This window comes from Magnolia sinica, chromosome 13 (genome assembly GCF_029962835.1).
Source record: "Magnolia sinica isolate HGM2019 chromosome 13, MsV1, whole genome shotgun sequence".
NCBI lineage: Eukaryota > Viridiplantae > Streptophyta > Magnoliopsida > Magnoliales > Magnoliaceae > Magnolia > Magnolia sinica.
This window is the reverse complement of record NC_080585.1, coordinates 15,044,437-15,060,262: the sequence shown is the minus strand read 5'-3', so window position 1 is coordinate 15,060,262 and position 15,826 is coordinate 15,044,437. Positions and strand designations below refer to the sequence as shown.

The 15,826-nt window shown below is 40.8% G+C and overlaps 1 protein-coding gene across 1 annotated transcript; it reads left to right on the top strand.

Annotated features, from left to right (window-relative positions):
• The first annotated feature begins 419 nt into the window (after positions 1 to 419).
• On the top strand, positions 420 to 2,030 carry LOC131224120 (berberine bridge enzyme-like D-2). The gene has a single exon (XM_058219669.1). The coding sequence runs from the start codon at positions 420 to 422 to the stop codon at positions 2,010 to 2,012; it is 1,593 nt and encodes a 530-aa protein (XP_058075652.1). The 3' UTR covers positions 2,013 to 2,030.
• Positions 2,031 to 15,826: the final 13,796 nt, after the last annotated feature.

The window sequence follows — 15,826 nt, the reverse complement described above, 5'->3', positions numbered from 1 at the left end:
TCCACGCTTTGAGGCATCTGGACCGTATAATTACTCCAATGTAAAGATAGAAATGCAGTCATGTGTATGTCGGACAAAAGATAAGAATTTCTTTTTTCTTTTTTCTTTTTTTTAAGCAAGCAAAAGATAAAAGGATAAGAAGATTAAGATTGTTCTTGCCATTAGTTTCTTGGAAAAGTAGTGGATTGATACTGTCAAAATTAATATAATAAGTAGATTGATACTGTCAAAGGACAACCTTTTTAGGAATGACCTACTTCTATAAATACATGGATAGCCTTTTCATGTTGGAAACAAAAAAGAACAATCTTCTTCTTTGGATCTCTCTCTCTCTCTCTCTCTCTCTCTCTCTCTCTCTCTCTCTCTCTCTCTCTCCCTCCTTTAGCATTGCATGACCTCTTTCACATTCCTCTTCTTACATGGAAAGCCAAACAACCCTACTCTTCCTTCTCTTACTAGGCTCCCTGCTATCGTACGCCCATGGTGAAGACCTTTTCTCATGCCTATCAGATGGGGGTGTAACTAACATCACCACCTCTTACACCCCAGACTACTTGCATCTCCTTGTTGCCTCTAACCAAAACCTCAGATTCACAAAGCCAAATGTCAATAAACCCATTGCTGTTGTATTACCTGAAAATAAAAATCAGGTGGGGACGGCAATCCAATGCTCGAGGAAGTGGTCGTGTGAGATCAGGTTAAGAAGTGGGGGCCACAGCTATGAGGGCTTATCGTCCATCGCTGATGGCCCATTTGTGATCATAGACCTTATGAACCTGAACCAGGTATCGGTGCACTTGGAGTCCGAGACCGCTTGGGTCGAAGGTGGTGCAACATTAGGGGAAGTGTACCATGCAATTGCAATGTCAAGCAAGCATCATGGCTTCTCAGCTGGCTTGTGTTCTACTGTTGGTAGTGGGGGCCACTTCAGCGGAGGTGGCTATGGTGCATTAGTTCGCAAGTATGGGCTAGCAGCTGACAATGTGGTTGATGTGATCTTGGTCGACTCGAACGGGGATTTGTTGGATCGTGAGTCGATGGGTGAGGAAGTTTTCTGGGCCATCAGAGGCGGCGGAGGCGGTAATTGGGGTGCAGTTGTCGGATGGAAAATCAGACTACTTCGTGTACCCGGAACTGTCACGGTGTTCTTAATCAGAAAATCCGTTACAACCAGTCAAGGTGCCCGATTGTGGCACAAATGGCAGCTGGTTGCACCTGAATTAGACGACGATTTCTTCTTACAAGTAGTCATCAACCCACAAACATCCAACAGGACCAACACAATATCATTCACTTTCATGGGCTCCTACCTTGGGCCCACAGCTTCAGCTCTTGCTACCATAAATAAGGCATTTCCTGAGCTGGGTGTGACCATGCAAGACTGCAAAGAAATGTCCTGGGTGGAAGGCATCATTTACGTAAGGGCTGACCCTAACGTGAACACGGTGGCAGACTTAAAGAGAAGGTTTTCGTACCAAAAGGCATTCTCTAAGTCAAAAGCTGACTATGTGAGGTCCCCAATACCAGTGGCTGGATTGGAAGGAGCTTTGGATATGTTGGCAAAACAGTCCAAGGCATCTCTGATTTTAGACCCATATGGTGGAATCAATAATAGGATAAGGAGTGATGCAATAGCTTTCCCACATAGGGTAGGAAACCTCTATGCTATTGAGTATTTCGTGGATTGGGAAGAGGAGGATGGGAGGAGTAGTGAGTATTTGGATGGGATCAGAAAGCTTTACGAGTACATGGGCCCGTTTGTTTCCGTTGGTCCCAGGGCTTTGTACGTTAACAACGTTGATCTTGATCTTGGTGTGATCGACTGGTCGGATTGCAACATGCATGGGTTTAAAGCTGTGGAGGTTGCAAGGGCTTGGGGTGAGAAATATTTCTTGGGAAACTATGATCGGCTGGTGCGAGCAAAGACGTCGATTGATCCAAACAACGTTTTCAGGCATCCACAGAGTATTCCTCCCTTGGCTTATAGAGAAGGACGTGTGTATTGTCCGTAGATGAGATGCATGTGTGTGATTTTTTTATTTTTTATTTTCTTATGCTTTGTTATTTGAATTTGTTTGTGTAGCCATTGTTGCTTGATTTGTTGTTTGAATTTGTTTGTAATAGTTGGTAATTTTATTTTGGGGAGTTATTTGATACTCTGGCTGGGTGTGAAGGTTGATATGCAGATATTTAGAAATTGTACACATGGAATATATTAACCCATATTTAACCTCCAAATTGTGGGAATCACTGAAAATAAACATCATCACAAAATTAAATTAATTGAACAATCCTAGTCTTTGTTCATGAAATTAGTTTGATGAGGGGCATGTGGGCCCTAGTTATCTCAAGGGCGAAGATCTGGCCAAGGTCCATGTAATGGCCTACCGTAACTTACGGTAGACATCCAATCAAAGAGAAGCATGTAGGTTTAATTAAAAACAATTTTAAAAAATTACCAAATGTTTTCTTAAGCGTTCCACTTTGGACTTGAGCTGCCATCTTCCTATGTGACCCTGCTACAGTAATTTATTTCATTTCACGGTTAAAATGAAAAAGAAAAAGAAAAAAGAAAGAAAATCCAATGGCCATATTTCAGTAAATATGTGTCCTCAAATCAAAAGTTAGGAGTGCTCAACCAATCTGATTTTGGGACATGACATGCATAAAGCGTGTTCCACAATTCAGGCAGTTTAATTTAGAAATTTTTACAAATCATTATCTAATTATTACAAAATTATTTATCAGCACCATTTTTTTTAAAAGCAAATTTTATTAACCTACCTCATTAATGTGGTTAATTATCACTAAGATACTTTTCCTTAGGTTTCTCTAATGGAAGTTAGAATAGATTCGACGGGTTATTTTTTTATAAATTGCAAAACAACTCTTTTGTTGAGAACGCCCCTTTAATGAATAAGTGTTCACAAATCAGATGATAGGTTTGTTCATTTGATTTCATTTTGGGACCGTGACATGGGGACATTAGATTCCACAACTTAGTCGGTTTTAATTTGAGTTAACACATGCCACATGTGCTTGCATCTGCATCAATCATCATACTCTACCACAGTATTAAATTGGACTTGGAAAAAGCTTAAGATCGGGTTAATTGGAAATTCCTCTCTCAAGTTCTGTCAAAATTTGGTTTCAATGATTCATCTATCCGACTGATGGAAGCTTGTTGGAAAAATTGTTGGTTCTCTGTTCTTATTAACAGCGAGGCGTCGAGTTTCTTCCAATCTTCCAGAGGCATCCGCTAAGGAGATCCGTTGTTCCCCGCCTGTTTCTTATTGCGTCTGAGGCTTTCTCTCGGAGCTTCAACATCTTTGTGGCCAGAGCCTAGGTCCCTCCATTTAAGCTCCACCGTGGTAGCTCACTGTTAACTCATTTGCTATTCGCGAATGACACCTTGCTTTTCATCAACGGCAGCCATGCATCCCTCACTTCAATCAAGCGTTTCCTACACGTCTTCCAGTCTGCTTCGGGGCAAAAAATTAACCTGAGCAAGAGTTGTTTCCTTTGCAATGATAAGCTGTCGATAGGGAGGGTTAGAGCTATCCAACGTCACCTGGGTATCTCAAAGGCCTCCTCTGGGACTTCATACCTAGGAGTTCCGCTGTCTAAAGGCAGGTTGAAGCAGGCGGATTTAAGACCGCTCCTTAATAAGGTAGAAGGCCGCATCAGCGGGTGGAGGGGCAAAATCTTATCGCAAGCAGGTAGGTTGACTTTGATCAAAAATGTCCTCCGTAGCATTCCAATGCATACGTTAGCAGTTGTGCATGTTCCAGCCCGGGTTATCGCAGACTTAGAACAAAAGTTCGTCAGATTCTTCTGGGGTTGGGCTGAGGGGAAAAAGAAATTATCGTGGATTGCATGGAAGAAAATTACATCCCCAATAGAAGAAGGAGGGTTGGGAGTCAGGAAATTGAAGGAAGTTATGACTGCTCTGCACCTCAAGTTGGCCTGGGCAGCAAAACACGGCCACTTGATCGGGCCCTGGGTCCAATTTACGCGCAGCAGGTATGCCAATGACCTTCTCCCATCTGATGCAAGTGGATGCTGCAAAAATGTCTCTCCTCTTTGGAAGAAGATCAGAACCCATTTCCCATTCATCGACGAGAACTCGCAGTGGGAAGTTGGGGATGGTGAGTAGAATCTTTGGGAGGTTAATTGGACAGGTATAGGGCCTCTCCACCGACTAGCCTCCGATCCCATTCCAACTAATCTACGCATGCTAAAAATCAGAGATTTCTTAGGCCCGGCTGGCCCTCTTCCACCGTCTGCTGTTTGTTTGTTTCTGTCATAACAGATTTTTGAGCAGATAGTCCATAGAGGCTTTGCCACTTCTTCAGGTACTGCTTTAAGGTTTTCGCCTCACAACCCCTCTGGGTCCTCTGTCTAGTCAGCCTGGTCTATTTCCAGGTTCCGGGGTCCTACAGCTTGCTGGTTATCTTGGATGTGGCACAAGTTAATGCCTCCCAGGATGTCCTTATTCGTTTGGAGGCTGTTACAGGGTGCTCTCCCAATGAACGCAAGAATCCAAAGCAAAGGGATTCAGCTGGCTTCCTGCTACAACTGTTGTGCCCCGAGATCCTTCGAGCATCTGGCTTAAGAATCAATCTGCCACCTATTACTTGAGGGGCGGCAGGCTACGATGGCATGGCATTTCTTCAGCTCTTACTGCGGTATCCCCTTCCTCAACTAACAGTCCTTAGAGGGAAGGCTTCTCCAATGGCATAGGGCCCACGCTTCGGGTTCTGCCCCGGCTCTCATCCGTAACCTCCTCCCCATCACCATCCTCTGGGTAGTTTGGAAAGCGAGAAATGCGGCCTGATTTGACAACATCCCGATGAAGGAACTCTTCATCCGGTACTGTATAAAAATTTTATTGGAAAAGCTTATTGGGTTCCCCTGGAGGGCACACTGCTGAGTTTCCCTCCTCATCGTGTTTTGGAGATCCCTCATTATCCCGCCCACTCTGGTATTATCAGATGGTCCAGGCCTCCAATGGGGTGGATCAAGGTGAATGTGGATGGGTCTTCGAGAGGAAATCCGAGCCCCTCGGGTGGTGGAGGAGTGGGGAGAGACTCCGCTGGTAACCTCATCTTCGCCTTCTATCATGGATTTGGGGTGGGTTCCAACATCGGAGCTGAACTCCGTGCGATTCACGACAACATCCATCTTTGTCTGAAGATGGGGCTAACCAAGGCCATTGTAGAATCAGATTCTAAGGTGGTCATTGACGGTATATCTGCTAACACTCTTTTATCGAGGAGATGGAAAACTTAGATCAATCGGATTGCTAACTTGACAAGACAGGGCGTCTTTTCCTATTCGTACATTGCAAGGGAAGGGAATGGCCCGGCTGATGGTCTGGCTAGAGAAGGTAGTAACCACCAAGTTGAAAAGGATTTTCACCATGTCCGGGATCTCCCCCCCAGGTCCGAGGGCTTCTATTTCTTGATAAGGTGGGTTTGGGTTATCTCGGGCCTATCCGTGACCTCCCTCGCTAAGCTCTTCTGGATGGTTCTGGGGGGTGGTAACTCTGCCGTTCTTGTTCGCACGCACGCACGCACCACTTGTTCTTCGCCTGTTTTGCAGCTCCCCTTCGTTTCGGGTCTTAGGGGATTATTTATTCTTGTATAGACACGATAGGCGGGTTGTTTAGCTTTTTGGTGCCTTTCTACCACCCGAATCCCTTCTAGGTTGTATCTTTCTCTTTTTTCAATGATATGGCGAACCCGTGGATCTCGGGTTTCTCCTTTTTGGAAAAAAAAAAACTTCAAAATAAACTACCCTTTTCTTTCTCACGTGCACTAAGAAATCAGACGCTAATTTATAACAAATTCGTTACATGGAGTTTGGGTAATGATGATAATGATGTCTATGTCACATCCATTTCCTCCATTCATTGCACCAGCTCATTCTAGGACCTAAGCCCAAAATCCAGGTGGACTCTGGGCTCAATAACATAGGAAACAGTGGGGATGAGTATGTCCACCGTTGAACCTTGTTTGTGTCGATTGATGTTTGATATTTGTGTTTCTAATGTATCCTCTCCTTATGTATGCATTGGATTAGTGGGTTTCAGTAGAACTACCCGTATATAATCATATCATATTTTTAAAACCAATCTAAGCAAGGAATAGTTTAAATCGTACTTATTGTGAAAGGTTGTAATTAATGTAAATGATTTTGATTTGATGTTGCTCCTCCAACCTAAGAGGTCACTCAATTTATCCCAATACCAAGAGTTGAGAAAGCCCTCGTCAGATCTTATGATAGATGCCAAGGTCAATGCACACCGTCCACAAATGTACAAGGAGAAGGAAGGAGGTGAGACAAGAATGATCTCACAGTACCTCTCTCTCTCTCTCTCTCTCTCTCTCTCTCTCTCTCTCTCTCTCATTCCACTGAAGCTCATGAAGGATGTCTAAAGCTTTCTATAATATGTGCTCTCTTTTGATGCTAAAGGATGTGAAGCATGTTAGAGACATTGACTAATATAGCATGTTCTCGTGATTGAATTGAATTCTATTGTCAAACATTAATTAGTCATTTCAAGGATGAGATATTGATTTGATAGGAAAGTTTTATTTTCCATCATCTAAGGGGCACAGTTTTATTATTGTGATGATAGATTACTTCACCAAATAGGTAAAAGCAAAGTCCATGTTAAGAACAAAACATTAAGAAATTATTAATTTCATTGAGACTCATATAATTCATCGATTTGAAATTTTTGAATCCTCGATTTAAAACATATTTTCTTATACATCTTTGATAAACAATTCTATATGGAAAGTTGGAGCAGAAGAAGAAAGCAATGCAGCCATGATAATTGAGAGGAAAAAGTTGGAAAAAAAAAAAGATTTTCGATGCAAGAGAAAGAAGCAAAGGTAAAGGAAGAGAAGCACACCAACTTAGAGTCATGCTTATGTATTTATCGTGATATGGGCGCATTAATGAAGAATAATCATAACTCCTCATACGATACAATTTTGTGTAACATGTCATATGGACAGCTTAAAAGGGTGAGGTAAAGGATATCTTTTGGTACAATGTCGGTTAAGTAGAATCAATGATGAGACAGTGTTTGGAATAATGGCCTATTGCATTTATTGCATTAGGCAACAAATCAATATTGCTTTCACCTTTTTCCCTAAAAGCGAAGCGATGTGAGGGGCAATTTCGTACCCTATTTCTGGCCATTCTAGAAAAATCCAATAGGATGGAGACATGTGGCATTGTATGAGAAATATGAGGTAGATGAAAAGATCTTCAATATATTTGGAGCACTTTTTATGGAATCATAGCTGGTGTAAATTCAATTTTATATGTCAATGGATGGTCGACAGAGTAATGTAGTCGATTTACTAAAATGTCTAATGAGCGAAGAAAGAAATGTGGTTGAGCAATTCTAAATACAAAAGACAATCGAGAGAAATAAAGCTTGGGTGACAGAAGATGAACAATCAAAAAAGAAAACGTAAGAAAAAGAATTATTTAGATAAAAGCTTTTCAGCTATGTAACTGTTACAATAATGGAAGAAGTATCTAGAAGAACAAGCTACAATAAAACTCTATAAATAGTAGAGGAATCTAATGAAGCAAAAACAATCTAAACAACCAATTAATTTACCAATCAAACCAAAGAAATCTATCAATCTATCTTTTATTTTAGCTTATCGTAAGTGTAGCAATAATTAAGTAGCATTAATTATTAACTATAATATTTATTTGTAATCCAAATCTATGCTCATACGCTAGATTTGTTTTCTAACCAATATCATACAGTTCTTTCAAGAGATGCATTCTTTTAGTTGCGCCTAGTGATTAATTGTAAGTTTTTCCTCTTGTTTAATTACACTAGTATTCTGAAAGTCATTTTTTGTGAAAGGCATAAGGCAACCCATCCTTGGAGGAAGAATCATACCATCTGATTATCATCCGATCATTAGAAAATTTTACAAGTGACTGAATAAGCGACCGATCTTCTCAGAATCTAGTCATATACATTCAAATTGGACGTATCCACTTCTTTTAGCGCTTGGAGTCAAAGTTGATTAGTTTGGATTGAGCCACTTTATCACTTCTGGCACACCCACGCATACTACACGTGACCGAAAACAAATGAAGTGCCAACACGGTGTACCATAGAGAAAAGTTGAGGTTGGTTGGAACGTCGATAATTAGTTATGTAGGGCAGGGCCATCTAACCCATTCATTGATGTGTTTCGGTTGGATGAAAGTACTACACTCAAAAATAATAGTGCTCCATAACTCATATGAGTCATACCATATGAATTTAGAGGTTCTTGGTATAATGTTTTTGGTGCCCCACCTAGGTGTTGAATTAGCCTTATCTTAACGTTCCATGAAAAAAAAAAAAAAAAAACTGGTGGTGTACCTCATGATAGATGTGGCTTTCATGCATGTTAAGTCGTTTCCCCCAACTAAGAGAAAGTAACCCTGAGAACCCCTAGCCCGAGTTATGCAATCATATTTTACCAATATTAGGAGGCAGTCAATTTTGAGTACTTACTAATGAAATTAGACCTTGCGATGAGCTATTAGCTCTTATTATAGATTAATCTGAATCATCAACCTGATGGAGTAATTAATCCACATTGTTTCTTGTGGGGTGTGCTACTTGAGTTTAGAATTTGTATCATTTTCGCATGTCCTAATATGAGCTTCTGAAACTAATGGATGGATTGGATTTCTCTTAGACATTACAATGGACCTCACAGAGCTTCCACACTTTTGTTGGTGGGGGCACAAGCAATTCACATCCATTTAGGAGATCACAACTTCCACATATCTTTTTTAAAATATCATAAGAAGAATATAGTGGGATTTTAAAATTTATGGATTTCATAAAACCCTGCCCTAAATTTGTCACCCCACTATTGGAGTTATGACATGAAAACCCAATGTACGTCGTGATCCATTAGCATTGGTGTTGCCTTAAATTTAATTAAATGATATATATGGATTGTGTGAGGAGTTATTGATTGTGTGAGGAGTTATCCTTCTAGTTCTTAAGAACTTGAAATTAGACATAGTAGTCATTGATTGAGGAAAGTTTTGTTTCTTGGATCTTAGTACCTTGATCGGCCATAGCAACACAAATTATTGAAACACATCTATGGACATTATGCTTAAGACTTACTATCATTCTATGTGAATGGACTAACTTGGGTAAGGATGGGATGTCTCCACCATTAGGAGCCAACTTAATATTGGTTGTGCCTTTCTCCCTATCCCACATGGAATCCTGATATTAGATCTTTAGACATTTGTACGAATTCAGTTGAACTCAATAGTTTCATGGCCCATTAGCTTGAACTATGATCATATGATCAAGGACTTGATGGTAAGCGAAAGATTATCAATCTTTAGACTTAAGCACATGTATAGATTTGGATCTTGGATCTTGATTGGATGGTTTTGGCTCGCTTTATGAGTTTTTCTAGAAGTCATTGAAAGTGAGTGATGCTAGATATGTCCATCAAAGTTCATTTATTTTTACATTCTTACACAAGCCAACATAAAATCTATTAGATTTACCTTAGAGCTTATTTAGAGACAGATTTAATTAAATTAGGAACGTGTCAAGTGATTTTACTGCTAGGCCTAGCACTTAAAAAGATTCTAATTGGCTTCACAAAAGTTTTAACTGTTAAAGTTTTGTTTTAATTATTAACACTTATTTTATTGCACTTGATAATCATCTAACTGTCTAATGCTTGATTAGCACAAGGTTTTTGAATTTATAAAAAATTGGCCTAGAAAGTAAAAGGAGTAGATGATGAGTGTTGCATACATGAGACTAATTAATGAACTTTCTTCACAATGAAGTACAACTATATTTGTAGGATGGTGAAGCACCATACTTGAGTATTCTCTTAAAATCTGAACTGCTCCTTATTAACATCAGAAGGAGAGTACTATAGCATCTTATTGTAGAGAGGGAGAGTAACCTCAGGAGAGAGAGGCTAGACGTCTCCTTTAAGTGTCTCTCCATTTAGGAGACCCGTATGCTAGACCGCACGTGTCCAGGTAAGTACGTGGTGGAACGGCATCGGGTGCAAGCAACCCATGTAGTCTAACTACTGTCGCCCGCACGCACTCACCCAAATCCATGGGTTTAGCCTCAAGGCGGTCCTACCCACGAGGCCACCTTTGCTCTTCTCATGTTCCTGACCAACCCAAGGATGTGATGGTGATCCATATCAAGCCAACTATCTAGGTTATCAACTAGCATAGCAATATCATGTTTTCATACATCTCAATCATACGAATCAAACCCTCCTATCAAGCAAGCTATCATTGACATGTAACAAAGTGCATGTGAGTTGTGTGGGTTTGTGAGGAAGTTAAGCACTTCCTACATCTCAAGGAATCGAATACACAAGAGTAATAAATCATACACACTGTGAAACCACATATGAGGGAAAAGAATCAAACAAACATGAGCATACAATCATCCATACACTAGATCATGTGAGAGGCAAGTTCAACACTAATTTGAGAACTAAACATGCAAATCTATGTAATTTCAACAAGCATACAATTCCTAGGTTCTCTCTAGATTCTCCAATACAACATCGCAAACAAACAAAATCATTAAACTCTTACTATAATTGGTGCTAGACCACCTAAGGATAATAGTCTGCACCTTAAGAGGAGATTTCCATTCTTTGAGACCTTAGGGGGATTTGGGTAAAACCACTATTTCCTAAATCAAAATTAAGAAAGACAACATTAATGTCTAGAAATCTACACTAAGTTGCTCTATTAAAGGAAAATATATCATTCTTACCTTCGCTTCTTGGCATGGCTAGGTTTGGTGGAGGTTTCCTCGGAGAATAGGTAGAGAGTTGTAAGGTTGAGCTTCCATGGGCCCCACTTCCTACCACATACTCCTTTCCTTTCTTCTTCCTCTCTCTTTCTCTTCCTTTCTCCTCTTTCTCTTCTCCCTTTTTTTCTCTTCTCTCCTCTCTACTCTAGGGCAAATTCGTATGAGGAGAGGGGTGCCCCAAATGAGACCCTTTTATAATGCCAGATTTGGTGCAAATAGCTCCAAGTGTTAGGTTTTTACTATACTAACCATATGGGAGGGTTTTTCTAGCCTTTAGGGCCCACTATAGGGTGTAGGAGTCGACACCCACCGTTGGATGGTTAGCCCTAGTGATGATCTACGCACAGATACAATCGGCCCGCCATTTAGACGTGTCGATCGACGGATATGATTAGAAGTCTGTTCAATGGTCACCGATGGTCGATCGGGGCCGCTGCTATACGGATATGAGTAAGAAAATATCCTTAATCCATTTGTGAAGTTTGGTCGCAAACAAACGGTCCCAAATCCTCAACTTTGCATAAGAGTAGACGACTCAATTCACTTAAGTTTCAGCTCCTTTCTTTAGGGTATTTGTGCTTCTCATGCACTCATCCTTTGGCTCAAGTTGAGCGGTTCTGGACAGTACCTAGGTTCGATTCCCACGATGGACGTCAAGCCCAGTGAGACGGGCATTATTCTATAGTTTTGGAACTAGTGGCCCACCAATGAGCGGTAGATCTCATTTGAAAAATCGAGGCATTTTTGGTGGTCCTCTGACCATGAAACTTATAAGATAGGTGCTCCATGGCTCGTTGAAGGGCCATGTAAAATTTGGGGACGATCAGATATGAGGTTTGGTCGCACAGTTCTGATTTGCGATCAACAGTCACTATGGCACGATCGGGGCCCAGACTTTGTGGGCGGGCCCAGGCAATCACATTAGACCTCTACCGTAAATTTAGAAGGAATCCGACGGCTGATACACCCGGAATCCCCACTCCATTGACAAGTGCCAGATTTCCATAATGGCCTTGGGTGAGTTGCATTTGGCAAGTGCCGCGAGAACAGCTTGGATAATTCAACTCTGGGTGTCCACTAGGTTCGTGGCCCGCGTTAGACCACAAGCCCAGCGAGATGTATGCTTTCTTAAATTTTTAGATTTTTCTAACCTTCCTCAGCTGCTACACGGCCTACACAAGTTGTCGCCAAGTACAAACCGATCATCTAACTTGATGGCCTGCACCCGGTCTGATCGTGACCAGACTGAACCACTCATGTATAAGCTAACGTTGAGTACTAACGGTTAGTAAGTGATAATATAAGTTAATTTTTTAAAAAAAAATTTAAGGATTTTTGAAAATCCAAAATAGTGAAAATCCAGGATGTTACAATTTGCGTGCGCAGTGAAGTGCATGTATGATTTAGATTGTTCTTATGATTTAATGCTTTATAGAAATTATAAAAATAAAAAAAAATCATCGTGCGCACATGAGGATTCTCAAAGAGTCATCGGATTAGGTCTTCGAAAAGTTTACTTTTTGCTAAGTATATATATCGCTCTAAAATTTGCCAAACACAAGTTACAGTGACTTTCATAGACACATATTGGGCGTGACATGCATTATGATGAAGGAAACAAATTCATATGTATCAATCCACTATCCATCAAGTGCACAACTCTATGTTTGGGTTGGCGAGGTCTACTTTGGTGTAAATAAACAAAGACATTCCATTCCAATCATGTAGTCCACTTGACTTTTATATCTCCCTGATTTTTGGGATCCATTGTCAAAATAAAAGCCACCTGTTAGACATTATATGTGCATTAAATCCACAGGGCATTCAGGTGGCGCAAGCCACACTCAAAATGTGTGACTCCCAATTATGAAGGGCCTGAAACTGCCTCCAGCTGAATTTTCGAAACAGAGTTGTTTTCAACGTATGAATCGAGGCATGCAATAGCAACATCCATTTGGCCACCATGATGTGTGTGACATCTACTCTATCTGCTAGTTATGGGACGTTAACCAAAAAATACAAAAACAAGGCCCATTAAACTAATGAAAGGCTAAATATTTTGTAGCTAGGTGTTGCGCAACACGCCAACAATGCAGTGAACCGAGATCCAATCTCCAATCTCACCCACAAACGATAAACAAGAAAAAATATAAACTAGAAACAGATCAAAGCAATCCAACAAACCACAAGACAAGATATACATGGAAAAACTCCAAACTAGGGTAAAAAAACCATGGATGCAAACTTTCACTATGAAGAAAAATGAAGATTAGAAGGCAAAATACTAACCTCTCCCTTTCAAGTACATAGAAAACCCTTTGCCAACACCTTAGAATTATTTTCCAATAGTTTTCAATACACTAGAAAAGCCCTAAGGACACCTATATACAGTTTAGACAACTTCCCTTTCGCACCCTTACAAAAGGGGACACAAAAATCTGCAATCTGCATCAAATTCGAAAATGAATCTGCATAATTACGACCGATCGAGCAGACACCATGACTGGTCGAGTATAGGCCATGACCAGTCGAGCACCTTGGAACCAAAAAAATTGATGCTCGTTGGACTTTGAGTCGAGCCAGTCTACGACCAGTCGAGCAAGGCCCACGACTGGTCGTGTGGCCTCCAAATGTGGCTCCACATCTCAACAATCTTTCACTTGGAGACATATTCTCATAAACCTTCGTCTTCTACATACAAAATACAACACATCCCTGTCTTCAAGCCTGAAGACCAATCAAAGCTGAACAGAGCTTCAGCATCTCTCGTGTGACCGCCTTGGTCAACATATCCACAGGATTTTTACTTGTATGAATCTTCTCCAGAGTAATCGATCCATCTTCCAGTAACGAACGTATGAAGTAATATCTGATGGCAATATGCTTGGTCCTTGAATGAAAGGTTGAATTCTTATCCAAGTGTATTGCACTCTGACTATTACTGTACAGCTTGCAATCTGCTTACTTTTTACCCAACTATTCCATGAAACCTTGCATCCATACCATCTCCTTACATGCTTCTGTAGCCGCAACATATTTTATTTCCATCGTACTAATAGATATTATCTTCTGTAACTAAGAGACCCAACTGACTGCAGCACTACCCAGAATAAAGACATAATTAACCTGTAGTGCTTCTTCTGTTGTCGATATCTCCTGTCAAATCTGAATCTATGTAGCCTTGTAGCTTAATTTTCGATCCTCCAAAACATAACCCCACAATACCTACCATGTATCTGAGGATCATAGCTTCCTGATGTTCCTTTCAGGGGTTGTTCATGAACCTGCAACAACTCCCGCTGCTTGAGCAATGTCTGGCCTCGTACTCACCATAGCATACATGAGACTCCCAATAGCTGACGCATATGGGACTTTAGCCATGTAGTCCCGTTCCTCCTACGTTTCTATACTTTGCTCCTTAGATGGCTTGAAGTGGTTGGTTAATGGAGTATTAACCGGCTTAGCACCTCCCATATTAAATCGATCAAGTACCTTAACTATGTACTCTGCATGTGATAAAATTAGTTTCTTATTTTTCCTATCACACTTTATCCTTATGCCTAGGATTTATTTTGGAGCTTCTAAATCCTTCATGGCAAATTCTCTAAACAGTTGTCTTTTGAGATCTAAGATGTCCTTCATGCTTGAACCAGCCACAAACATGTCATTAACATACAGAAGAAGAATGATGTATGACGTATTAAACCTCTTCAAATAGCAACAGTGGTCAGTATGGCATCTCTTGTAACCGTTTCCCGACATAAAACTGTCGAACTTCTTGTACCACTGCCTCGAGGCCTGCTTCAGGCCATATAGACTCTTCTTCAATCTACACACATTGTTCTCCTTTTCTGGTGCCACGTATCCTGTCGGTTGATACATATATATCTCTTCTTCAAGGTCCCTATGAAGAAAGGCTATCTTAACATCTAACTGCTCTAAATGTAAGTCCTCTGTAGCCACTATACTCAAAACCATACGAATCGTAGACATTTTCACCACAGGTGAAAATATTTCAGTGAAATCAATACCTGCCTTTTGTTAAAACCCTTTCACAACCAATCTGGCCTTGTACCATTTTGAACCATCGTGCTCCTTCTTTAGTCTGTAAACTCACTTGTTATGAAGAGTTTTCTTACCCTTGGGTAGAGTGATTAGCTCCCATGTACGATTAGACTCAAGAGAGTCCATCTCATCATCCATGTCCTGCTCCCACTTAACCCGTGTATCTGACTGAATGCCTCTTCAAAACACTCTAGTTCACCATTATCTGTCAGTAGTAGATAATGTAAGAAGGGTGAGTATTGGATCGTGGGTCTCCTCTCCTGAGTAGACCTCCTCACAACCGGTGTCTGTGGCTCTGCCTCATTATGCTACTGTGCATGATCATCCTATAGCGTTGTAACACCCGTGTCCGGTAACTCTTCTTGCTCTACGAATTCTTTCTCATCGGCCTTATTTTCTTGCATACTGTCCTTATACATCACTTTTTCATTGAAGACTACGTCCTTGCTTCTGATAATTTTTCTATTTTCTGTATCCCAAAACCTGTAGCCAAAATCATGCTGCCTGTAGCCTATAAACGTGCACCTCCTGAACTTCGCATCCAGCTTTTTTCTATGCTCTGCATCAATGTGAACATATGAAGTGCAACTAAACACTCTGAGATGTGAAAGGTTCACTTCTTTCTCAGTTCATGTTTCTTCTAGTAGCCCACCATCCAATAGTGTTGAGGGACTTCTATTGATGAGATATGCGGCCGTATTCACAGCATCTGCCCAAAAGGTCTTGGGCAATCCTACATGTAACCTCGTGCTCCTGGCGCTCTTAAGGATGGTCTTGTTAATGCACTCAGTTATACCATTCTACTGTCGTGTCCCTTGAATCTTTTTTTATGTTTGATTCCATTTGCTGCATAATAATCCTCAAATTTCTTATCACAGTACTCTCCCCCAT

Bases quoted from the DNA above. Each gene is read 5' to 3' on its own strand.
- LOC131224120 (XM_058219669.1), top strand. From the start codon at position 420: ATGGAAAGCCAAACAACCCTACTCTTCCTTCTCTTACTAGGCTCCCTG.